General features: G+C 36.4%; 1 protein-coding gene across 1 annotated transcript in view; it reads right to left on the bottom strand.

Moving 5' to 3' along the window:
* LOC309809763 (uncharacterized protein) overlaps window positions 1–27,060 on the bottom strand; it is a 204,070-nt gene that overhangs the window by 134,855 nt on the left and 42,155 nt on the right. The window contains exons 4-5 of the mRNA XM_082631187.1: window positions 16,842–16,895; window positions 3,710–3,772 (exon numbers count right to left, since the gene is read on the bottom strand). Of these exons, the coding sequence (XP_082487313.1) occupies window positions 3,710–3,743 (34 nt within the window). The 5' untranslated portion in view covers window positions 3,744–3,772; window positions 16,842–16,895. The remainder of the gene's footprint in view (window positions 1–3,709; window positions 3,773–16,841; window positions 16,896–27,060) is intronic.

Raw genomic sequence — 27,060 nt, forward strand, 5'->3', positions numbered from 1 at the left:
AACTGTCCAATAGCACTTTGTCATATGGCTCATTGAAAAAGACTCTCTAGCACTGACACATTTCCAGAGAACTTTTCTCCTTCCTGTTGGTGCGTGGTAGGGGAGCAGATGTACCAGTCTCTGCAACTTTCCACATTATCAAGTACACCTGTCGATGCTGTCAAGTATTTCGTCACAGAGGTGAAGCTCTGGCAGGACTGAGATCATGTGTACCTCCTAATGCCAAGTCTGTAAATTTTCTTTTAATCTCCCTCACATCTCTGCTTCTGAAACCTGCCACTATTGCAACACAGCATGCTCTCTTCAAACTCACAATCCCGCTGTCTGTTCCCTCAAATTGGACTGCTTGAGAATGCAAGCTAGTATATGGTTAACAAATTAGCAGCCTCTGCTGGGGATTCCAAAGCTTGCTGATAACTGATTCAATGGTAGATGCCCTACATCTGGGGGACTCTGTCTCAACAAATGGAGCTTGGTAGGGGACTTTGGTCAGGCAAAATCACAATGGCCATGTACACACTTCCCCTTCCAAACAGAATGTTATATTTTAGAGTCTGTTGAGGTAAACTTCAAAAAAAAAAAATCCTCATTTGAAACTTGGGTTGGTTTTGGCTTATGTAATGGTATGATAACTTGCTTTTTGCTTAAAATATTCAATCTTGAACAGTGTATCCCTATACAAAAACTGAAAATTTGACCTAAGAGCAGATCTCTAATTTGGGTTCCCTATGAGACTGTTTAAAATTCTCAGAAGGGCTGTTGTTCAACTGAAAATAGAGATGCTGTGAGGCACGTCCTAAAAATCCATAGAAGGCTTTTGAAAGGGTCTCTGAGAAATCACCTTAAATCTTTCTATGTCTTAAGAAAGGATTTTACAGTTATACATTTTACTTCATATTTACCCTAAGACCATGTTTCCTGACAGCACCCTGGATTTACTCTTTGCCCTGAGGCTCTTTTTTTACTTTTGAGAGTCTTCTTCTGAGAGAGACTAGGGATGAGAATTGGTTTTATTTTTAAACCTAGCAAAGCAAGGGCCATTTTTACTTGTTCTACATTCTGCTTGAAAATGGAATAATTTCTATTTTAACTCATATCTCTTTATCTTCATTTTATGATAGTAGCTAGAAAACCTTAATTGTCACTTTCAACATTTAGCCTAGAAATATCCTTATCCAGATCAATTAGTTCACTAGGTGCAGTTCTATATTCTGCAGTGATAGTTTTCATAAACTTCCCACCACTACGTATCCAAGGTCTTCTATCTTCCAGCCCCCAATAACATTTCACTCACTCTCCTTCAAGCCTTCACTGACAGTCACTTTGATGCTCACTGGTCCTGGTAACACCCTACTTCCAGGTAACAAAACCTGTTACTTTTGCTACATAGCAAATCCACCTAAAACCTATTTATATAAAACATTCATTTCATTTTGCTCATGATTTTTTCTGACAGGAATTTTAGGAAGGATTCAGCTGGGCAAATCCTGCCTGGAGTCTTTCATGCAGTTGTTGTCAAATGTTGGCCAGGGCTACAGTCATCTGAAGGCTCAGCTGGGCTGGATGTCCAAGAAGGCTCCCTCTCATGGCTGGCAGTCGACACTAGCTGTCAACTGGGAGCTGAGCTCTGCTGTCCACTGAAGCACATACAGGTGGCCCCTACATCTGGCTTAGTTTCCTCACATCTTGGAAGCTTTGGGTGATTGGAATTCTAACACAGCAACTCAGGGCTTCAAGTGTGAGTGTTCTCTGAGGTTGGATGAGTTTCTGTAAATGCACTTTTTACATATCATACAAAGTTACAGACAGGAAAAAGGCCTTAAAAGCCTTCATTATTGTCCCTTAACACCCCTACCTAACAAGTTACCATATTTACAAGTAGAAATATCTTCTGAGAAATGTCAGGCATCTTGTTTGAATCCTCTGAAACAAAACAATTTCTGTGATGCACATAGAGTTATGCCAAGAAGTCCATCTGCCAGCCAGCATTTCATCCTTTAAATACCTTGTTATGGCAGCACGAAAGAACACAATGAGCTTTGTTTAGAGTGTCAGTCTTCCATCTCTGGGCTAAAAGGATTAGGTCTAAATTGCACATCGTTACACAAGACCACATGAAAATGTTTGCTTCTTTTGTCCTTAAAAGTACTTCATGGTGTTTTATAAAAAGCCAAAAAAATGTTAATTGAACTAAAGAAATCTATTCAGAAGGTCATAAGCAGTAGATTTGCCAGACATTCTAGTTTATGTTATTATTTGTTTAACACACAAAAGTCAGGGGAATTTTCAAATATAATCATTTGTTGGATATGGCAGGTGGTTGAGGAGAGCTCATATAGCGTGATTATTCAAAGTAAGCATTCTGGAGTCAGATCTGGTTTTAGCCTCTCTGGTTACTAAGCATGACTAGAAAATTTACTTAACCTCTCTGTGGCTCATTTTCCTCATTTGTAACATGGAGAAAAAAAGTATTCACCTTCTAAGGTTGTTTTAAGGATTAAATGAAATAACACATGTAATTTACTTACCAGGGCTTGGCACACTGTAGATATATAGTTAACAAGTCAGATAAGAGTGAGCATACACTTTCAATAGGTTGTGTGTGTGTGTGTGTGTGTGTGAGTGTGTGTATGAAAGAGAGAGAGGGAGAAGGGAGAAGTGGAGAAGGAGAGGGAGGCAGGAAGGCAGAGAGAGAGAATGAGGAAAATTGAGGGAGAGGGAGAGAGAATATTTTGGGAAGGGCATATAGATAACATTGTTGGAAATGCAGTATACATGCGATGGTTATTTGTTAATGCTAATTTACTTGTTGAAGAGATTTTGAATTTTGAAGATGTTGGAATGGAAAAGGAATGGAATGTCAGGAAGTATTTGGAGATTATCTGACTTTGAGAGAGTCACTTGTCTCCTGTACACAGGACAAAGCAGGAAGTTGGAAACATTTCTCACCTTCTCCTCCCCCTTCTGTTCTCATGTCAGTTCTAATTTTGCACCCAGCCCCTCTCCCGGCACTTCTATGCACCTGTGGTCAGAGGTTGTCCTTTGAGCAAGACTCAGCTGTCCACTAGGTGAAACAGTTGGAAAGCCACTAGGCCATTACAATGTCACTGCAAATAACTTAGAGGTATTTTCATATTATTATGGGAGAAAAGCCCAGTCTAATATACAAACAAAAGCAAACTTTCCTAAGGAACAAGAGTTGTGGAAGGAGTGAAAGAAAGATTTTGAGGTAGGCAAGGCCTTTCCTCGCTTTTCAGATGAACTGGTGAGGTCATTCCTGTTTTAATCTGTTGAGTTAGGCCATTTGGAAGAAATGCACTCTGCAATATAATGCGGTAATCTTGCCATTATTAATTAGAATAATAAGTTCCATTGCTTAAGGCTTATTTCTATAGTGGTTTTGCTCAAAAAGTAATATTCAGCTTAGCCATGTAAGTAAAAAAAAATAGGGTATCAGTGGCTAATTTCCAGGTTTTTCAAAAAAAAATAGAATTTTTATTTTACCTTAATACAGGTCAGTTCAAAAGCAATTCTGTTAACACCCTTCAAATAACCTTTTAAAATATTACTTATGAATCTATGCACCTTGATAAAATGTTTCCTGTTTTTCATTTCCCCAAGGCTAAAGTGACACAATTATTAGCTTTTGATAGGGTTAAACAATAACTACCCATGCTTACCTTTGTGAAAGAATGGAAAATAAATATACCTTGAAGCGTTGTAATGGTTGAAAAGATTCCCATACTTCAGTTCCTTCTTATGTTTCTTTTTCCTAGAAGAGCACAGAGAGATTTAAATGAATCTTTTGAATAATTTTTTTCTCTACTTCTTATGCTGAGTAAAGTCCTTTCTATCTCTAAATGTTAACAATATCATCCTTTTTAATGGGGACCCTCTTTTTCTGTGTAGTAGTAGTTATAGTGTACCAGGAACATTCTATCAATAGATGCTGGGGATATACCAGTAAACAAAAGAGATAAAAATTCCTGCTATCATAGAGTCTATGGTCTAGTGGGGGGGAGACAGAAAATGAACACTGTAAGTATCGAATGTGGTAATAAATGATAGAAAATTAAGGCAGGAAGGGAATAGGGAGTGTCAGTGGGGCTGGGCAGGGGTTGTGGTTTCAGATAGGGTGGTCAGAGAAAGGTTCTTGAGAAGATGACATTTAAGGAAAGATGTGAAGGAAGTAGAGGAGATGCTGTGTTTTAAAGAATAGTTGGCAGGCCAAGTAGAGTCAGTTAAGGGGAGAACAGTAAGAAATGAGAGGTAAGAGGGGCCCAGTCTGGTAGTCTATTGTAAGTTTCCCAGGTCAGTTCTTTCTTACTGGAGGCTTAACTAGAATCCTGAATTATGGAAACCTTACCCTTCTGATGGGAATTTGGGCAGTTCCTTATACTGTCCTCAATTTTTTTCTTAGCTCCAAAAATGAGAACTCAGAAATATTCAGTTTGACTGACTGTATTCTGCTAAACTTTTATTTCTATTTTTAGTCAATGCTTATAAAATACTTTATTTTGTAAAATATTTCACCATTACTGTCTGTAAAAATTATTTTGCAGAATCCTCATCAACCTGTGTCATATGAGATTTAGTTTCTTGTTTGCAAATTTATAAGCTGTAGAAGGATTACCTGTGACTTCTATATTTTTTGTGTAAGAGCATTGATTTTATTTTTATTTAAATTTTAGTATTTCCCATGATGAATCATTTTTCAACATTATATTGAATTAGAAATAAAGGTACTCAAAAGTTACTAATAAATGCTATATATCATGCTATGTTTTGTGTTGTTTGAATTGGTAGCACTGAACTTTGAGGACTTTCTCAGAGTTACGGAAGGGAAATAACTCTGTGACTTAGACTGTTATAGAATTTGTGATGAAGAATTCACACTTCCCAGTAGCTTATGCAGCACTGTTTTCATATTACATCCAATCTTCTGTGAAGAGAAACACTAGATTGATGTTTTCCAGAGTATTTCTGTTACCCTCCAGAGTTAGGTACTTTTAAACAAATATTGTCCTTTCAGTTTGTTTGCACATTTCATAGGTAATTTCCCCTGTGCCAGAATTTGCTATTTCAAGATATTGAGGCAAACAAGACTGCTAGAAATAAAAAACAAGGGAGGCACTTCCATGTACCAAGCATATGATGGTAAATATCTCCTCGAGTAGCTGAATTCAATTCCTCCAAAGAAAGTTGGTTCATTTGGCCTCTTAGAATAATGTTGAACTTTTTCCTAGCAGAGATATGGCGTGGTATTCGATTGAGGAAGCTGCACAGTGCATTTGGTCAAGACCTAAGGTTAAACCTGCCTTTTAAGCTGGAGAGGATCAGATGGAGTCTTTATGGCCACTCTGGATGGACTGTGTTTATAGCGAATACTGAAAAGCATGCATTTCCTCTCAAATACTAGGATCTGCAGCTGCTGGTTAAAAATACATCCAAATGGATGCCAAAAGCTGAAGCAATGGTCCATACATTTTAAGAATATAAGAAGAAAAGCTTGTGATTCTTTTATAATTGCATTGCACATAATAAAATGTCTTAGAAAAGATTCTTGCAGAATTTCTTCTTCTCTATGCATTTGGTTAAATTAAATCAATCTGTTTAACATGAATGAATTTTTCAGAAAGATAAAGAGATTTTTAACTTTTCAAAAAATTGTGCATTTTTCTTTATTAGTGAGAAAGGCATACAAAAGCTCTAAATTAGACATATTAGATGATAAATGAGGTTTTATCTATAAAAAAAGGAAGAAGAGTAATTTTATATTATATGCCTCAAGAGGCTTTTTTTAACATTACTTTAGATTTTTATGTAAGGATTACACAGGATTTTGGAAATCCTAAATCTGAAAAGGACCTTGAAAGTTACTTAGTTCAGAAATGCTAACAACAACAATGATGTTAATAATATAGCTAGCCTTTGAGCACTTACCATTTGCTGGGCACTGTTTTAAGAAGCTTTACATATGTAATCTTAGTCAATCCTCAAAATAACCCTATGATGTAAATATTATTAACTTCATTTGACAGATAAGGGAACTGAGACACAAAATGTTTAACAAATCTGCCTGAGGTCATGGAGCTAGCAAGTGGAAGAGTCAGAAAGCTGAAGAAACACAAAATTATCCCAGCCAGTTATGTCCATGGAAAGTGTACACAGCTGTCAAGGAATGTGATCTGAAGGTGCCAGAAGGTCTACCCAAATACATCACCTTCAACAGTTTACAACATTGCCTCAAGTTCTCACCAACAGAGAAAGTGTTTTGTGTGAAGATAATCCCTCCAAAAGGTTATATTTTAAAAAATATTACCTAAGAAGAATCGCCTATTAATGATAGCACGACCAGATTGACACATTTTAGGGAGAATTGGATGATAAAAGGAAAAACGAAAAGAGCTGTTGAAAGTAAACACCATAACAGACACTCTTGGTCAATCTTGGCAAAATGGCGGGGGGTGGGGGGTGGGAATGAAGACAAAATTCATCCAATTTGGCTTTAGTTGGGTAGTTGGATATGGAAATTAATCTATCTTAAAATGTCTTCTCATTTGGGAGATACAGTCATACTTGATAGTTAAAACTTTACCATTTGTACTGCTAAAGTTTGATTAACAGCAAAAATTATCTCTGTATAACATATTTTCCTTACCACTTGCCTTTTTGAACAGATTCTTAAATAAGGGTCCCACATACAGACCCCTATTAATATATTAAATTTCAAGTATGTATGGAAGAATGCAAAGCACCCTAAGAAGATTATCCAAAGAGTTCATCAGATTCTCACAAGTACAGTTGGTCCTCCATATCTGTGGGTTCTGCATCCATAGATACAACCAGCCACGGATCAAAAATATTTGAAGAAAAAAATTCCAGAAAGTTCCAAAAAGCAAAACTTGAATTTGCTACGTGCCTGGCAACTATTTACACAGCATTTACATTGTACTTCCAACTATTTCCATAGTATTTATATTGTATTAGGTATTATAAGTAATCTAGAGAAGATTTAAAGTATACGGAAAGATGTGCATAGGTTGTGTGTAAACACTACGCCATTTTACATAAGGGACTTAAGCATCATGGAGTTTGTTATTCTCGGTGGGGGGCGGGGGGTAGGGGGCTGGAACAAACTCCCCCAAGGACGGCTGTATATATGAATCACCCAAAATAGTTAAATCAGCACAAAATTAACCTACCCCAGCGGCACTTCCTACCTATCACCTAAAATTAATGCCTGCTGGAGGTGGTCTTTAACAACGCAGACTATAGCATACAACTGTTTTGAATTATGTATCTTAGTGAGCATCCAGGGCTACATTCAAGCTGATGTTGTAGAAAGCAAACTATGGTACGCAAAATGGTAGGCAGGATAACATTACATACCACTGGTTTGCTAGAATTATCTTTCACCTTTTCACTGTGTTGCTGCAACAATAAGTGCAACTCTTCAGGACTGGGGTTTTAGGTAAATAATGCAACAAGGAAGTGAGACAGGTAGGTCAATGAAAGTTCTTAGCAAAGGGTTAGGCAAATAGAATGGGCAGTCAATTAATTAAAATACTTTCCAAAATGAACAAACTGACATGGCTTTCTTGGTGAGCTATTACCAGGTTCTTTTGAGTTCTTAAAACATTTTCTTTACTCTCTGTTTCACAACAAACGTGGGCCAATTGCTGTGAGTTAATTGAAAAGGATTGTTTCCTAGTTGCCAAGAAACGGCGCTTTCTTACATTATGCAGGCCATTATGTGCACAGATCAAGCTTCCTGATTTTTCTTTCAGGGTTTAAGAATATTGGCTGCTGTGATTTAGTTGTCCCTTGAGCAGAGGAGTGCAAGTCAAGAAGGATTTCAGGGGTATTGTTCCATTTCAATTTACCAGGTAAGATTTGGATTTATTTGAAAGTGCTATCTTCTCCCTTATGCTTAACTTTTCCTAAATCTCTTAAATGCTTTTATGAGTGAATGGGTGAATATGAAATTATGATTTTACCTGGGATAGCTTCAAGTAAAATCGTGCTAAATTGATTTTCTTCCAGCTGAAGGTTCTGAGGGAAAAAAATTTTTTTAAAGAGGTAGCCGTAATAATTGAGGTCTGTGAGACAGGCTCTAGAGTTTGTTTCTCATTGTTTTCAGAGTAGTAGATACAGGTAAACCAATAAGTTGTGAGTGTATTTAGGGTTGAAATTCTAAAATCATTGCTATGGAAGCAAATATCATATTTCTATTTGGAGAAAAGATTTCAAATCTGACTGGTTCCAGCTGAGAAATTGACTTTATATTTGTTAACTTCAAAAGGAAGACTTATGTATAACTTGGTTACCTGTCTCTCTTAAAAACAAAGCCTTTCTATTGGCTATTTTCCTCATGATTTTGTCTAAAAGATGAAGATAAAATCAGGGTCCTGTACTCAGTGTAGCTTACTAATACATATGATACAAACAAAAAATGCACCCTTCTTTCTCAGGAAGGAAAATATCATTTCTTGATTCAAGGTTAGTTGCTCCCAGGCAAAGTACTGCTCACTGTGTGTAATAATGTGGGATAAGTGTTTGACGAGGACCCTGTATACTGAGTTTGTTAGGTCAATTCATCCTCCCACTCTTAGAGTTCACACTTTCACAGGGTTAGGTTGAACTCTATAATCCTGTGAACTTACACTCACAACATCACACAGCTTACATAGACTATATGTTGAAAACAAGCTTTGTCAAATTTGCAGGGAACCTAGTTGAGCGCTGTTATTGATCCTCTCTTTAAAAGTCATATTTTACCTCCTCTCCTGCATGGCTCTGGATTTCCCAGGAATATATTTCCTTTACAAGGAAGATCATTGTAATGGATACAAGTCAGGTCAAATATTTGTCGTCTCATTAAGTAAGTTTCCATCTGTTCAGAGTTTGAAGAAAACTGAGTATAAAGATGGCCTGTGCAATATGAACCCTAGCTGATGCTGGAAAGAAAGCATTGCAGCATGCCTTTAATGATAATGTGATTTGGGTTTTCCACCAGTGAACCAATACTCTGGTTAGGAAACTATTTTGTGCAATAATGTGACTCACTATCAGTGAAGGGATAGTTGAATATGACATTCAAACCATCCATTTATTTATTTATTTATTTATTTATTTTTTTGTGGTACGCGGGCCTCTCGCTGTTGTGGCCTCTCCCTTAGCGGAGCACAGGCTCCGGACACGCAGGCTCATTTGCCATGGCTCACGGGCCCAGCCACTCCGGGGCATGTGGGATCTTCCCGAACTGGGGCACGAACCCATGTCCCCTGCATGGGCCGGCGGACTCTCGGCCACTGCGCCACCAGGGAAGCCCAATTTATTTTTAACTTGTCAAATTGGAGTCTCCTTTCTTGAATTTGTATACATTTTAAACTAAAATAACAAATCATAGTATCATCAGTTATCACAAATTCATTACACTGTATTTTTTATTTACATAGTAGTAAAATTAAGCAGCCCATTTAAATAAATGCATGGTTTGTAGTTATGTATACTTGGTGTGACTTAGTACCATTTTTGGAACAGTGCATTTCTTTCCAGGTAAGATGTAATTAAACAATTCCATTCTAGCTTACATTCCCTTTTTGTACCTTGTCAAAAAGTTCTCTTTGACCTGACAATATACTTTTGATATTGTTGGTATTATGGTGCTTAAAATATCTATGCTGGTAAAATTTTTGCCTAGTCATTTTGTATTTATTGGAGCAGGGTGACAGGTGAATATGTAGAATGGGTGGAGTGGAGCAGAAGTCAGACTGATACAATATCTTACAGGTAGATTTCTTCCCACCTAGTTCACCAGTTCTTCTCTGTAAGTATAACAGAGTGATTGTGACATTAATAAACTGTTAAATATATTTAATAGTGTAACAATAAATCTTGTTTTTATTTCTGAATGGTATTTTTTTAAATTAAATATTAACTGATATTGATTTGCTTCTCTGTGGATTAAGAATTTTACAAAAAGAATGAAGTCCACCTAGGATGGGATGGGAATCAGTCTATAAAATTTTTGTTCAACCTTAATTAAGAAGAGACTGAATTGCACTGACAGTCTGTAGACGACAGTGACTGAAATACCATAAAATGATAGACTTTGAAAGGCACTTATTGATTATTGAGTCTAATGGCTTTGAAACTTTATTTTGAGAAGTCCTACATATTCCCAAAAAGCATTATAACAGGTGAGCCTATGAAGGTAGGAGGAATAGTTAGCTCGTGGTGTAGGGAAAACAAACTGTATTATCAATCAGCCCATGCTTTTCCAGTTTGTTTGCAAGAACACAGATAGCCTAAGGGTATTTCACAAAGCCTTTGTGGAAATCAAGATACACTGCATTTATAGCATTACTCTGATCTACAATTTAAGAAACTCAGTCAAATATGAGATTAATTTGACATATCTCATACCATGCACTCAAGGGTTTTGACAGTCAATTCTTCTATTACAGGCACTCAGCATGTCTTTGATTGTTCTAGAATTATTTCAGAGATACTTACTAAGTAGGTTATCAATTTTTTTTAACACCACCTATTTTTAAATTTTTTGGAAATTGGGATTGTTTATTTTATGGTACAACTCAAAATAATTTCAAAGATTTCTAAAAACATTATTGTGCCTTTGATAATTTTCCCATACTCTTTTGATATGAAATTTACCTAACTTTAGAAATCCAGAATAATGTATAAAGTAATACAGTGTTTTCTTACTGTTACCTAAAAATGGTCTTTGTAATATTAGAAGATTATTTGTCTAAACAGAGAAGATTATGCAAAATATTTCAGTAATTTTAATGGTCCTATTATTTATCTATACACAATCAGCACCAAACTTTATCTTGCTCCAGTAAGCCAGAGGAGACATTCCTTTCTTTTGCTCTTAATTTTTTTTTTTTTTAAACTGGGATTTTAAGCTTCTCAACTGCAGTGATATGATTTTTGAATCACTCTTATAAGTTCCTTTCTCCATGTTTGCTTTTAAGTATTTCTTTCTGGGCTTCCCTGGTGGCGCAGTGGTAGAGAGTCCACCTGCCAATGCAGGGGACACAGGTTCGTGCCCCGGTCCGGGAAGAACCTGCATGCCGTGGAGCGGCTGGGCCTGTGAGCCATAAAAAAAAATAAATTAATAAAAATAAGTATTTCTTTCTTTTTTTTTCATTCTTATCAATTTATTTGGCAGAGATTTAAAACAAAGTTTGACAAAACAAGGTATTTTTGAGGAAACTAAATTTCTATTAGGAGAGGAAAACAGAATAACCCCCATGGAGAGCAATCAGTCAATGTCACAAAAATTACAAATGTCATTCCAGCAATTGCTACCTGTTTATAAAACTAAAGGATTGAAAACAATTTAAATGTCCATCAATAGAAAACTCATTATTTAAATTATGAAATATTTACATAATAAAATAGTATGCATCCCTATAAAGGAATGAAGAAACTCTATATGTGTAGCTGAAGAATCTTCAAGATATGCCGTTAAATGAAAAAAATCAAAGTGCAGAACAAGTATGTGGTGTACAGCCATTTATACTAAAAATATAATTTAAATATGTGATTTTATATTCATAAAATACCTTTGATAGAACACACAAGAAACTGGTAATGGTGGTTGTCTCTGAGAAGGGGAACAGAATAGCTGATTGTTCCAGTTATCTATAACCCAGAACTTAGCAGCACAAAACCACAGCTATTTTATCACACTCACAGATTCTGTGGGTCAAGAATTTGGCTAGGGCACAGTGCAGGGGATGGGGGCAACTTATCTCTGGTCATTGATGTCTGGAGCTCCAGCTGTGAAGAACTGATTGGCAGCATGTGACTTGAATGGCCGGAGCCTGACACATCTGAAGACTCTTCACTCCCTGTCTGGCACCCAGGCTACCGACTCAGCTGGCACTGTTAACCAGGGTGCCTACAAGCAATCTCTCCAAGTGACTGGAGCTCCCTCACAGCATGGTGGCCTCAGAGTAATTAGACCTCCTATGTGGCAACTCAGGGCTCCAAGAGCAAGTGTTCCAAGCTCCAACAAGGAAGGCACACGCTGCATGGCCTTTACGACTAGCCTCCAAAATCATATCCACTGTCCTCTATTGGTTGAAGCAGTCACAAACCGTATTTGGTTTATCCATTCATCTCTCGGTGTGTTTATAAGTATTTCTAAAACCTGAGAATACTGTCTATCTTTTCTTCCTTCCTTTTGAGCAGTTATTCTCAATTTGGCAATGTCTGAAGATATTTTTTGGTTGCACAACAGAGAGGGTGTGGTACTCCCAACATCTAGTGGGTAGAGGCCAGGGTTGCTGCTAAACGTCTCACAATGTACAGGATACTCCCTAGAACAAAGAAGTATCAGATTCCAAAAGTCAATAATGCTGAGACTGAGACTGGCTAAATACATGATTATGGGTTAGAGTTTTTGTTTTAAAAAATCTGAAATCGCGTGTGCCTTCATTCCTTTTATTTATAATATTGGCCTACAAGATCACACCTAATTTTATTTTATTTTATTTTATTATTTTTTTTTTTTTTGCGGTACGCGAGCCTCTCACTGTTGTGGCCTCTCCCGTTGCGGAGCACAGGCTCCGGACGTGCAGGCTCAGCGGCCATGGCCTACGGGCCCAGCCGCTCCGCGGCATGTGAGATCCTCCCGGACCGGGGCACGAATCCGTGTCCCCTGCATTGGCAGGCGGACTCTCAACAACTGCGCCACCAGGGAAGCCCCCTAATTTTTAATTGAACTTTCTGGAATCTGCCTATATAAAGTCTAGGAATCATGATCTAACTGGATTGTCCAGTTTTCCCTTCCTTGATTATTACCAGAATAAACATGACAATGGTCACATTATCTTAAACTCATGTCACGTCCATATTACTAAATAGTGCTTTGTCTGAATGACTTGTACAATATTTCCCTCATTGCTTCTACTTGTGAATAAAGGACTCATTAAGGCAAGACAATAATATCATCTGTTTAACTGTTGTGCTCCTGAGTTCATGTCCAAAGTCACTCTTTAATAACCATTCATTCATTCTATATATATTTATTGAGCACCTATCATGTTCCAGAAACTGTTTTAGTTGCGAATTCAGTAATGAATAAAATAAAAATCCCATTTTTGTTGTGATTACATTCTAGTGGAAATCAGAAGATCCCAAATCCCCCTTTCTTCAACCATTTTTGATCCTGGTCTATTACGTGTTCAAAACAAAATAACAGAATCTGATGCATTATAACTATATAAATAGTTGCAAAAGTTTGTTCATACTTTTTTTTTTTTTTCCATATAAACCCTCTGCTTCTTGGGGACTGCCAAGAACCTTTTCATTAATTTTTGAATTTCACTTTCTGGCAGATGTCTCTAATTTCAACTTGCTTGATGTATATTCTAGAGAAGACTGACTTTTGAAGTGAATTTTGAATGAAGGGAAATATAATGTTTGATGAGTTGAAATAATGTTAGTAAGAAAAGTCAATCTGGCATTTAGGAAAAAAAGACATAAAAGTAAAGATGAAAAATTGTGAGTGGAAAGAGGCTAGTCATGCCTGAAATTTATTTTATTTGCTATGCCAAGAAAAAAGGGAAAAGAAAAGAAAAAAAAAAGGATAAAAGAAAAAGAGCTGTAATGTATCTTTCCAGTGTAACCATAACTCAGAGTAATTCATTTTCTTGGGTAGATATTTCTATCCCTGGTGAATTCTTCAGAATTTCTTACTTATGTCATAGTTTATTCCTCAATAGCCACTGATGAAGTTATTGGTTTCTTCTTTGGATAAGGAATGAGAAGCATAAATGAAGCAAGGTATTATAATTTTAATATTCTGATCCAGATATTTCTTTTGATTTTACTTTGTAGTTTCTTTCCTTCCCGAATGCTTTTTTTTCTTAGTGTATGCAGAATTGTTTTCTTAGTATATATAGGAGTTAAAAGTTCTGCTAATATGTTAAAATGTGAAAAAAGGGATTTGATGCTCTAAAATTCTCAGACTTTGTAAAGTTATCAGTTTTAAGTAATCAGTTAGCTTATGAAAGTTCTGTTTACCAAAAGCTATGATTCTCACCTTCTTCTGCTCTTCTATTTAAAAACAGAGATCATACCTAAGTAGGAGGTTATTAGTATAAAAAAATTCCAAAGAAACAATATAAATGTAGCTACAAAAAATGTTAAAAAATTGTGTGAGTATATTTTCTGGAGTTTACTGAAAATGAGAGAAATTCTAATATTATGCCTTACAACTAGTTTTCTAGCAATAATTTTGAAAAAAAATTTTTTTTAATTTTTAATCTTAAAAGTCTTAGTGGTACTGACAGATTACAGCGAAATTACCTTTGTTGTGTGAGCGAAACATCTTTGTTCAAGTCCAGGCTTTGCCATCTATAAGTGCACTGAATGTGGGCAAGAACCTAGATTGTCTCAACCATAAACTCAGTAAAAACACTTATCTCGTAGTGTCATTATGGAAACTAAATGAGATATTACAGTTTAGTACTTGTCACAGAGAAACTATGTGGTAATATGATGGAACTTTGCAACTCCTAGACTATTATAATTCAATTCATAGAAAAGATTCTAAAGGAACCTTAACAATCATCTAGTTTGTCACACATTTGATGCTTGAATTGTTTATGTTTTCCTGGTCACTAGCCTATGCTTTATTGTTCTAATAAAATAAGTGTTACCTCCTAAGACAACAGACATTTATAAATATTATGCTGAAACATATAAAATTGTCACTTTTATAGGTCAAATAGTCTAATACTGGCAAATTTCTTATGTTCCAATCTAATACATATAATATAAAAAGCAAATCTTATTTCCCAAAATATAATTTTATATGATAAAGTCTGACATAACTTGATAATGCTAGAATGTAAATATAGTTCTATTAGATGTTTTAAAAAAAATTATAAAAAGACACTACTAGAAAAATAGTCCTTAAGAGCTTTATGCACAGATCGACAAACTAGTCTGTGGGCCAAATCCAGACTGTCTTGTGGTTTTGTACAGCCCATGGGGTAAGAATTGTTTTTACATTTTTAAACAGTTGAAAAAAAATTCAAAGAAGGATAATACTTTGTGACACATGAAAATTATACGAAATTCAAATTTCAGGGTCCATAAATAAAGTTTTCTTGAGGATATGGGGAGGGGGAAGGGTAAGCTGTGACAAAGTGAAAGAGCGGCATGGACATATATACACTACCAAACGTAAGGTAGATAGCTAGTGGGAAGCAGCCGCATAGCACAGGGAGATCAGCTCGGTGCTTTGTGACCGCCTGGAGGGCTGGGATAGGGAGGGTGGGAGGGAGACGCAAAAGGGAGGGGATATGGAAACATGTATATGTATAACTGATTAAATTTGTTATAAGGCAAAAAATTAAAAAAAAAAAAAAGAAATGTTCTAAAAAAAAAATAATAAAGTTTTCTTGGAATAACCCATGCTCACTCATTTACATGTTGTCTTAGGCTGCTATTCTGCAAAGACAGAGTTTAGTAGTTGCAACATAGGTGTTATGGCTTGAAAAGCCTACAATATTTATTATCTGGCCCTTTACAGAAAAAGTTTGACTATCCCTGTCTTAGAGTCAAGCTGCCTACATTCGAATGCCATCGCCACCACTTCTTGGCTCTGTGATTTAGATAAGTTAATCTTTGTGGGTCTTGGTTTCCACATTTTAAAATAGGCATCCTAACAGTACTTATATCACAGGATAATTATGAGTACCTAGTACATCATAAGTACTCTCTAAATGTTAGTATAATTATTAATATTCTTCCAGGGTGCTATTGTAAATGATTGGGGGGAAAAACTATAGAAGCTTGAAAGTGCAGGTGGGTGACAATTGTTGCGTCACCATATCATGATATAACACCAGTTGTCAGCATTCTATGGACCTAATAGTAAAATGTAACCACTTGCTCATAGAAATGATTTTAATACTTACATCTCACTCATACCACATGGACCATTTCAAGTTAAAAATATTTAAGTTTCTAAATTTGCAAGTGTTAAGCTGCAAAGTAGGGGCTGTTTTCTCCCTGGGACAATGAACATCTGCTGAAACAATTTGTCCAACAGAGCTTTTGCCTCTGCCGGCCTTTTTTTTTTTTTTTTTAAAGAAATGGAAAAAGGATCATTGTTTAACTTTAATTCTTTTCATCTTCTAAACCAAGAAACAATTTCTCTCAGCACTAGATGTTTCTAGGATTTGGAAAAGTAAAGGGGCCTCAGCTTTTTATTTATTTTTTTCCTATTTTCAAGTAAGCGTAAGTAGAATTTTACTTAGAGCACCATATGATTTTTTCCTTCTTATTTGAGTATTGTTTGAAAGACCACAGGCTTTTCTAGATGATTTAAGATTTCTGTAGTGAATTGAGCTCCACAGCACTTTCTAAGTCTGAGAGAGACTGGAGGGTGGGGTAGTGGTTATCACAAAGCAGAAAAGGGGTCAAGCTTTAAATTGGAAAGGCTTTTAAGAAGCTCATATCTATTACTTTTTGTATGCAAAGTCAGAGTGGTCTGAAGGGAAGATGATCCAAAATCTTGAAAATAAATTAAATGCTCCCAAAGCTAAAATCCAATAGCATCCTAGAGATAATGGATGGTTAAGTAGAAGTGCTGATAAACTTCAAGTCTAAGACTTATCAGTCAGGTTACCTCTCCAGCTTTTCTGCATTGGTTTCCCCAGGGAAAGCTGGAGAGAGGACACTTCAAGCACTCAGCTTTATAATGCATACTTAAGAAGGCAGTGAATAATAACCATTAGAGTTCTCTGGGTAAACCAGGTTGAATTAAAGGTGCTTCTTTTGTTACTTACTTTAAAGTAGAGCTTCTGGTCCTTGGGGATTACACCAAGAGCAATGAGTCATATCTGAAATGAGGAAGGGAAAGTGTTGTCAAATTTCATGTTGATTCATAAGAATAAGCATGAAAGGTTGTTCACAGTACTCCAGTGGGGGCAGGGAGACACAAGGGGAGACCAGAGAATCAAATACTTGAGCACTGAAGAGTTTCTATTTGCTATAAAAGATTGAAGAACCTTGCTGTTTTCAAATAGAGGACTTCATCATATATAAATTATTCCTGATTTTTAAAAAATGTATTTTATTCAAGTATAGTTGATTTACAATGTTGTGTTAATTTCCGTTATACAGCTAAGTGATTCAGTTTTATATACACACACACACACACACACACACACATTCTTTTTCATATTCTTTTCCATTATGGTTTATCACAGGATATTGAATATAGTTTCCTATTCCTGATTTTTAATTTTCTAATTCTTATTGTTATTTATAAAACAGTCAAGTATGTAAAGAAAAAGAAAATGTTTTAGCTACCAAGTAAAAAATATTTTGCCACCTGCTATGTATTTTGCCAGCCAATTAAAATCTTTAGCATTCTTTGGTACAAAGCCTTAAGATGATTGTGGGGTGGACGGAAATTTTCCTCTGTTAGAAACTTTTGGATGATAGTCAAACACTTCTGTAATTTCCTTCACCACTTTTAGCTCCTTTTGGCATCACTTATTTCAAGTATGCCTCTGGAATGTCAAGAAAATTGCCAGATATTATTTTGAATGTTGTATTTTAATACAATATCAGGCTAAAGTTGTTCCTAGAGACTTCAGAAACAAAGGTAGAGTGTTTCTTTCTTATCTTTTAGCAAAATGGAAAACTTTAATTAAGACCCCATGGAGCTTTTGGTCAGTCTCCTACCTGTGAAAGTAGATTAGAAAAGAATTTTTATCCTCTGGCAGTAACAGATTTACTTTGGGGGGATGAGGGGAGAGGGAATTGAGTAGAAGGAAAACCAGAAGCTAGACTTGTCACTTAAGTTATCAAATGGTCCAAATATTTGTTCCAAAGCCACTGACTTCATTGGAGTTGTTTTGTCCTGAATATTGGCATTTGAGCCCTCCTCAGTTAAACCTTTTAGAATAATGACTCTGGCAATACTTTGGAATAAACTTTCCATGGTTATTTCCTCAGTTGAGTAAGTCTACAGCTAGAAATTCTATCATTTCTGGCTACTCTAACTCCTGATACAAGTATGTGAGGTTTGTTGTCCTGGCACCAATAGGGAAAGAATGGTAGAGCAGGGAGACACCTCATGGGATCATCTAATCCATACTAAAATCATTCAAAACAGATGGTTCTTTAGTCAAAAGTTTTCCAAGGAAATCGTTACACTGGCAATTGCAGTATGACTAGGCTCAAAACAATAAAAGAGGCTTGCTTGCCTTTCTGATCAAGAATCATTGCAATATCAAACAAAGGGTGAATTCTTTCCTAAGAAGCTTATGAGTAATTCAGGTCTCTACAAGCATTCCAGGAACAAGATTCTTTTTGGTTACTAAGATTGTAAGTGTGATTTTAGCCCAAAGGCTTAAAACCAAAGCACATGTGCTGTGTCTCACTTGTTCTGTGGACCACTTCCCTTTTCATTCCTCTAGATATTTTTTTTCTATCTTTGTTATCTTGAGAAACAATAAGTATTTTTAGCAGGCTCACCTGAATTAATCTCTTACAGGGCTAACGTACTTGAACTAACAACCACAAAAAATAATTTACGGGGAAAACTCTTCCCTGCTTTATATTTTCTAGCTCTTATCCCATTATTTTTAGCTTTGTGACCTTGGGCAAGTCATTTAAATTCTCTGGGTCTCAGTTTCCTCTTCTGTATAAAATAAGAATGTGAATCTAGATGACTGAAAGAGTCTCTTTTAGCTCCAACAGTCTATAACCCAATCTATCATAAAGCAAAATTGTGACCTTTATCATGAAGAAAGGACAGTGGGAGGGAAACGCGTGAGGAATTTTTTCTCATTTCTCTCACTCCTACAAATGCTGCAAATGGCTGAAGTTGGAGACTCAAAACTTTATTAGGTACGTTAATTGTCTGGGTAAAGTTTTGCACAAAGTTTTAGAAGCTGAAGGGGTGAGAGATTTTAAGCTACAATCTTTTATTTTTCCCATTTTTGACTAATTTCAAGACTTGAAACCTGTTGTATTTTAGAATACTGAATAACATATCATGGTTAGTTTCTTGGGAAATAACAGCTAACTGAATTTAATAGTTCACATTAGTATTGACATCTTCCTTCTAATTAATAAAATGTAACTTTTCATTTTCCCCCCCAAGTTTTGTGATAAATGTGCTTACTCCTGCAAATGGCCAATATTTATTTCTAATACTCCTTTGCTGAAATTCTCCAAAAAAGTTCAAATTACTTATACTCCAGGGAGAAAATACTGCTAAAAATTTGCTTTTAATGATTCCATTCCATACATGCAAATAGACTTTTAGAATCCAACTCTTTATCTATGGCACTGAGGGTCAGAGGGGAGAAGAATATGTTATTAATAAACCTCCTGTTGTTCTTCTTGAGATTTCCTCAAATGGCAGAGAGAACTAAAACTATGAGAAAATTACTGGAGAGCTCTAACTAATAATAATAATAATAATAAAATATCCAATTTTGGTTACACAATTTAATTAACATACTGGGGAAAGGAGCTAAAATAAAAGGACTAGTTATGTTCCATTTCCTGAATTGTTATTTCCAAAAACAGAAACATTTTGTCCACTTCACATTTTGTGGAGCTATTGCAAAAATTTTCTGCCATCACAAATCTTAGAGACAGTGAATCTTACTTAAAAGTTGTGGACAGCCTACTGCCAAAGTGCCAAAGTAGACTTGGTTTCATGTGAAAGATCTAGGAGCATAGCTGTTCTATTAGATGATGTTAGGAACCAGCCTTGGTGACAAGTTAAATCTTTCAAAGATTAAAAAATATTTCATTTTAACTGTCACCTGCTTAGTATGTCAGGCTGATTAAGGTTAGGTTAGCTCAGTGACACCATTGAGCGTTACCAAACACTGCAAATAATTGTTCATGGAGAGATAATAGCTGCAAGAAGAGCCGGTGACCAACTACAATGCTTATGTTTTTATTTTTCTATCACTGCTGAAAAAGTAAATAAAGTTAATTTAAAAATTTCCACAGAATTTATAAAACCTGATTTATTAAAAGTTTAAAAATTGATCCATATTACAGGACCAAAATAATGTAAATAGTTTTATACCTTTTATACCTTTTATTGGTAGAATATACAAACTCAGAGAACCAAGAACCTGTGACTGTGACTGTTTAAAAAACCCTCATTTTCCAGTGTTTTCATGGTACATTCTATTAGATCTTCTTTGAAAATGAAAAGTACTCTACTACAGATTGCACTGATCTCAACAGGAGGAGAAAACAATCTGTTTTTCATTAGAGTTCCTGATGGTAACAACAGAGCCAGTAATTTGTTAAGTGCAATAATGTCTCCATGAAAATCATGAATGAGGGACTTTCCTGGTGGAACAGTGGTAAAGTGGTTAAGAATCCGCCTGCCAATGCAGGGGACACGGGTTCAAGCCCTGGTCCAGGAAGATCCCACATACTGCGGAGCAACTAAGCCTGTGCGCCACAACTACTGAGCCTGCACTCTAGAGCCCACAAGCCACAACTACTGAGCCCACGTGCCACAACTACTGAAGCCCACACGCCTAGAGCCCATGCTCTGCAAAGAGAAGCCACCGCGGTGAAAAGCCCACGCACTGCAATGAAGAGTAGCCCCCGCTCGCGGCAACTAGAGAAGGCCCGTGCACAGCAACGAAGACCCAACGCAGCCGAAAAAAAAAAAAAAAAAAAAAGAAAAGAAAATCATGAATGAAGGACATGATTTTTAAAAGATTAACTCGTGAAGATAATTCCCAGGTACATAATTTTTTTTCTAAACTGCCTTGCTTCAAGGAAGCCTCTCCAGAGAATAACTGAAACAATAAGAAAATAAACTTTAAAACATTATATGACATTCAATATATTTTTCTTCAAAATACATTTCACTGACTTAGTAGATATTCCAGGTAAGAAGGCACTAGTTTTATACTGGAATTTAGACATTTTCATTCGTTCAGAAGTCTTCATTAAGAAAAACCTATATCTTGCTGAAGCACTGAGTCATAAGATTAAAAACTGTCCAATATTATTTTCTACTCCAGGCAATATTATCTTTTGTGTTCCAACACTCAGCTCTTCCACCTAATTGGTATGTCTCATGTTATATAGATAACAGCTCTTTTAATACTCTGAACCATTAGTTGTATGTCCAAGATAACCTACATTCACAAATAGAGAAGTACTTTCATTTTTGCATAGAAATGAAGAATGAGGAAATTTAGAAGTTAGATTTCTGAAAAGATAATTTAAAAGGTTCTAATTTAGCTATTTATCCGTGTATCAGCAGCCTGGTGGCCCTAGTCACCCCCTTTGCTCAGAGTTGCCTACAATAGTTAACTGGAAATGGTCCCACTTTTGCCCCTTCTCTGGGTCTCACATATAGTGTGAAACATAATTTTCTTGTTTTTTTTGTTTTGACGCCACCCCCACTTCCCACCCTACTTCCCATTAGATGTGGTAAAGGTCAGAGGGTTCATCCTCCCCACTTTACTCTTTGTTTTCAGTTCCTACTAATGCTGAATTATCTCTTTCACATCCTTCCTCCTATGGCTATCCTCTTCTATCCATTTTGCATAAACACAAATGTAAAACATGTTTTCATTTATCTCCCTGAAACACAATCACACCAGGCAGTTGGGTTAAAGGTTTGGGTGGATATCTTGGGATACGAGGGCATTATATCACAGTACAGTATGGCAAATAATGTGAAACTGAACATCAGACGTCTCTGTTCACTGGCAGTACTTGCCACTAATCAGCACCTTTTCTCAGGACCTAGCTCCTAATGTCTTGCAGCCATTTTCCCTACCTCCTATTATCCTCCACTGCTTTTCCTGGTTTTGTAACATTTGATTCATCCATCTCTGGCTAAAGCAAAACATTCTTCTTACTTTATTATGCAGGCGATGTTTTCTTTGTCCAATTTTTAGCTCATTTTAGACAAGCCCCAAATGCAGAATCAAAGATCGCTCACCAAAATGCTTTTGCTAAATAAGACATTTTTCTCCATGAGGAATTCCTTTTTTTAATAATACATTTATTTATTTATTTATGGCTGCATTGGGTCTTCGTTGCTGCGTGCAGGTTTTCTCTAGCTGTGGTGAGGGGGGGGTACTCTTCGTTGCAGTGCATGGGCTTCTCATTGCGGTGGCTTCTCTTGTTGCGGGGCACAGGCTCTAGGCATGCAGGCTTCAGTAGTTGTGGCTCACGGGCTCTAGAGAGCAGGCTCAGTAGTTGTGGAGAACGGGCTTAGTTGCTCCGCGGCATGTGGGATCTTCCCGGACCAGGGATCGAACCTGTGTCCCGTGCATTGGCAGGTGGATTCTTAACCACTGCGCCACCAGGGAACCCTCCATGAGGAATCTGTTACCTGATTTTGGGCTGCCCACCCACCCCCACACACACAAGTTTTGTAGCACACTCTACATTTTAAAGGCCATTCAGCCAGCAAGGTATTAAGTTTTTGAAGGGCCCTGGGAAGAAACCTAGGATTCATTTCCATGTTCCTCCTATTCCCTCCTGACCATAACCAAATCCCAAGCCCTGTTGATTCTGCTGGAAACATCTCTCTTACTTCTACTGCTACCCTTATCCAACACAGCATTGTCTTTTCACCAGTATTAGTTCAACAGCCTCCTAACCCATTGTTGGGAGGAGAAACATCCTCTACCAACTTAAGTCCAAGTGGTTGGGAGCCTACAAGTTAATTGATGACAGATAGATTAACAGGAGAAAAGTTAATTTTCACATACAAGTGAGAGGACCTCATATGAAGTGGCTCCCCAAACAGCTAGGAGTAAGGGTTTATATACAAGCTTAATGAAGGGGGGTGGATGAGTTCAGGAAGTTCAAAGGATGGAAGGTTCTGATGAGGCTTGTGCATACAATTTTCTGGAATGTTCCAGTGCCTAAGGCCAGTCACCTTCCTGACTAGAGACTTCCCCAGAGACTGGGTCTGGGGCAGCTGACTTTCATAAAGCCCTGCTTTAGTCAGATAAGGGAAGTCCTGATAAGATTACTTTCTGCAGACATTTTCATTTTGAAGTAATCCACATACCATTTTGGTGGGTGGTTGATCCCTACACTATCTCCCTACATCCAGTCTTGTTTCCACATATCTGTTCATGTTGCAGCCAGAATGATATTTCTAAAACACCTGATCATGACACTCCCTTTCTTAAAAATACTTCAGTGGATTTTCACTGCCAAGGATTATGATTTATAATCCTAGATTTACCACTTACCTACTAAAGCTTGAAGAACCAAAGAGTAAAATTGTATAAATCTAGCCTATATGGCTAGATTACATGTCAGGAAAGGTAAGGCAAGGTGGGTAAATTATGATATACCAAAACATTAGTATTTAGTGCCATGCCACATTTTGCATCTATGTTTCTCAGATTTTACTTCTGAAATTCCTACTTGGGGCAGTGTGCCAGGTACCAAATCTTTTTCTCTTCCCTTCGATTTTGATTAACATTTCATTCCTTTAGGGCCTTACTGAAACGCCTGGCTAAGTTAGTTCATAAGCTTATTCTTATTAGTGTTAATAAGTTAATGTACTATGCATTTCCACATACAGTGTTTCTATTTTAATCAGGTCATTCATGACTAATACCACGGGATGACCTATAAAAGGCATTTCAGACCCTGAAGCAACAAGCTAAGGAGAAAATCTGAGCAAATGGGCTTTGAATACCTCTTAAACCCAGGGTTCTTGCTCTGCTTATGAATAGAACTGGCCCTGAAGGGAAGAATTCTATTGCCTTTGTATAATCTGCACCCCTCAGGAGAGGGGTTCATGCTACTCTGTATTACTCTATTATGTAGCACAACCTCAGTGTACCAAATGGGATATTTTGCTATCCAGCTGTGATTCCTACATACTTGAATTGTCCATATGTATTTTTAAAATATATTATTTAGATATAATTTACATGCCACAAAATTCACCCTTATTTAAAGTGTACAGTTGAGTAATTTTTAGTATATTCTGAGCTGTGCGACCAACACCACTATCTAATTTTCAAACATTCTCATCATCCCCAAAAGAAACGCTGTACACATCAGCAGTCATTCCCTATTCCCACCCCCATTACCTCAACCTAGCACTAGGTAACAATCTATTTTCTGGCTGTACAGATTTGTCTATTCTGGACTTTCTGTACAAATGGAATCATACATTATGTGACCTTTCGTGAATGGCATCCTTCACCTAGCATAATGTTTTCAAGATTCCTCCATGTTGTAGCATGTATCAGTACTTCATTCCTTTTTGTTGCCAAATAATATTCCATTATATGGATGTGCCACCATTGTTTATCCATTCATCAGTTGATGGACATTTGGGTTATTTCCACTTTTTGTCTATTGTGAATAATGCTGCTATGAACATTAGTGTACACATTTTTGTGTGGATATATGTTTTCAATACTCTTGCTTGTATACCTTGTTGTAGAATTTTTGGTCATATGGTAATTCTATGTTTAACATTTTGAGAAACTGCCAAACTATTTCCAAAGTGGCTACAGCAGTTTAGATTCCCATCAGCAAGTATGAGCATTCCAACTTCTCTGCATCTTTGCCAATCCTTGTTATTGGCATCTGGTGGGTATGAAGTAGTATCTCATTATGGTTTTGATTTGCCTTTCCCTAAGGACTACTGATGTTGATCATCTTTTCATGAGCGTATTGGCCATTTGTATATCTTCCCTGGAGAAATGTCTATTCACATCCTTTGACCATTTTTTATTGTGTTATTTGTTTTTTTTATTATTGAGTTGTAAGAGTTATTTATATATTCTAGATATAAATTGTTTGTCAGATATATGATTTACAAATATTTTCTCCCATTATGTGGGTTGTTTCTTCACTTTTTTGTCAGCTTCTTTTGAAGCACAATATTTTTTAATTTTGAGGGGGCCTAATTTGTCTATTTTTTCTTTTGTTGCTTACTCTTTTGGAATCATATCCAAGAAAATATTGCTTAAGCTAAGGTTACAAAGGTTTGTTTTTATGTTTTTTTCCTAAGAGTTATAATTTTAGCTTTTAGCTTTAGGTCTAGGATCCATTTTTGATTAATGTTTGTATATGGTGTGAAGTGGGTGTCTAACTTCATTCTTTTTCATGTAGGTATCCAGTTATCTCAGCACCATTTATGAAATTGCATATACTTTTAAACCATATACTAGGAAGCTGTTGAGTTAACAGTTCTGTTAGCCATCTGTTACTGGGTAACCTAGTAAGCAAATTCAACTCTGAGAAACTTCAGGTATCAGTATTTGGTTCTGTAGATTTGTATATACTGTATATCTCTTCTTGCTTTTGAGTATTTTTTGAGTTTTGTTCTGTTGAATATTTCAGGTATTTGGATGCATTTCTCTTCCCTAAAGTAAATATATAATTTACTATATTTAAATAGTGATTTACCATATTTAATAGTGGGAACTGCTACATGTAATTAATCTTGACCTACAAAGAGCTAGCAATTCATCCATTTATTTCCTCAAGAAAAGTTTTTTGAGTGCCTATGTGTCATGGATATAATGCTGGGAATATAGTAATAAACAAAACATAGTCCTTGTCCTCAAAGAACATATTCTAGAGAGAAGAAGCAAACAAACAAACAGAAACCAAAAAAAAAAAAAATATGTGAGGTATGGATGTTGATACATGCTAAGAAGAAAATAACAGCCAGAGGAAGAGGGTAAAGAGTGATGCAAAAGTGTTGCTAGTTTGTATAGAGTAGTCAGCGATCTCTTTGATGAAGGCAACATTTAGCCAGAAACTGGAAGGCTGCATGGAACTATCTATGGCTGATATCCTAAGGACGAGTGTCCCATGCAGCGGTAAGAGCAAGTGCAGCGACCTGAGATGGGACATGCTTGGCTCAGCTCAAATTTTCTCCCTCCCTCTGTAATTCTAATGCCAACAGCATAATTTCTGTACACATCCCAATTTCACCATAGTTTCTCTTCTAAAAACATTTTGCCATAATTGATTATATATTGTACCATACCTAAGAAGATTCAGTTTGGATGTTTCAAAATTAGATAAATTTAAACAAAACAACAAAAACCCCCAAACCTTTTCCTGCATTACATTTTGCATCCTTGCTGAAGCACGATCTCTGATGTTGCAACTTCAGTCCAATTCAGCAAACTTAACTGAATGCCTACAGTGATATTTCCCAAATCATAATCTGTGGACCATATTTGTGGTTCAGAACTTTCACTAGGACTTGACAATGGTTTGAATAATTAAAGTTAGGCCTCAGTAATTTATGACTATGCCTGTATGATTGTTTTCTGACAATATGGAATGTAGTGAATGCCACCAGGGTGACTTAATTCCAAGGAGCTGTATGTTGAGGAATCTTATGGCTTTTGCATAGCCTACCTTGAGCGTCATCAGCTATGACACACCGGGTGTGTATCATGGGGTCAGTAGTAATTTAATGACTCACTGGAGTTACTGTTAGAAAATCAGATGTTGTTGCCTGTACGCCACTGAATATCAATAACCAAAGAGAACATACTTTTGCCATGAAAATTTCAATGCATTTTACAGACAGTACTTTTCTTAAAAAGTCATCACTTTTTGTCAGTAATACCCTGAAAATCAATGCCCCACCTTTCTCTGTTCCTCCTTGCCTATGTTCGTGATCTCTGTTTCAGATTACTTTAGGCAGTTGGTAAATCTTAAGTGGCCTGGATATGTAAAAGCAAGGTGCTTTGATATTTTCAATATTTAAACTCAGAATATTCCAGAATGCCCTAAATTAAAATGCAATTATGAAATGCCCTTTTGCCTTTTCACCAAATATATTCAATTCCTACCTACTGACTAAGGTAAAATAATCCTTTCTGCCCCTTAACTCACATTAAAACTCTTTCCTCTTGCCTAGCATTTCTTTTTGTTTGTTTGTTTTGTTTTTTTTGGGTTTTTTTCCAACTGGCAAATAACATGTACATTTTATTTTTAAAGAAAAATATGGCCTAATGTAAAATAAAATTGGAATCAAGT

This window comes from Mesoplodon mirus (assembly GCF_964341445.2).
Source record: "Mesoplodon mirus genome assembly, chromosome: 8".
NCBI lineage: Eukaryota > Metazoa > Chordata > Mammalia > Artiodactyla > Ziphiidae > Mesoplodon > Mesoplodon mirus.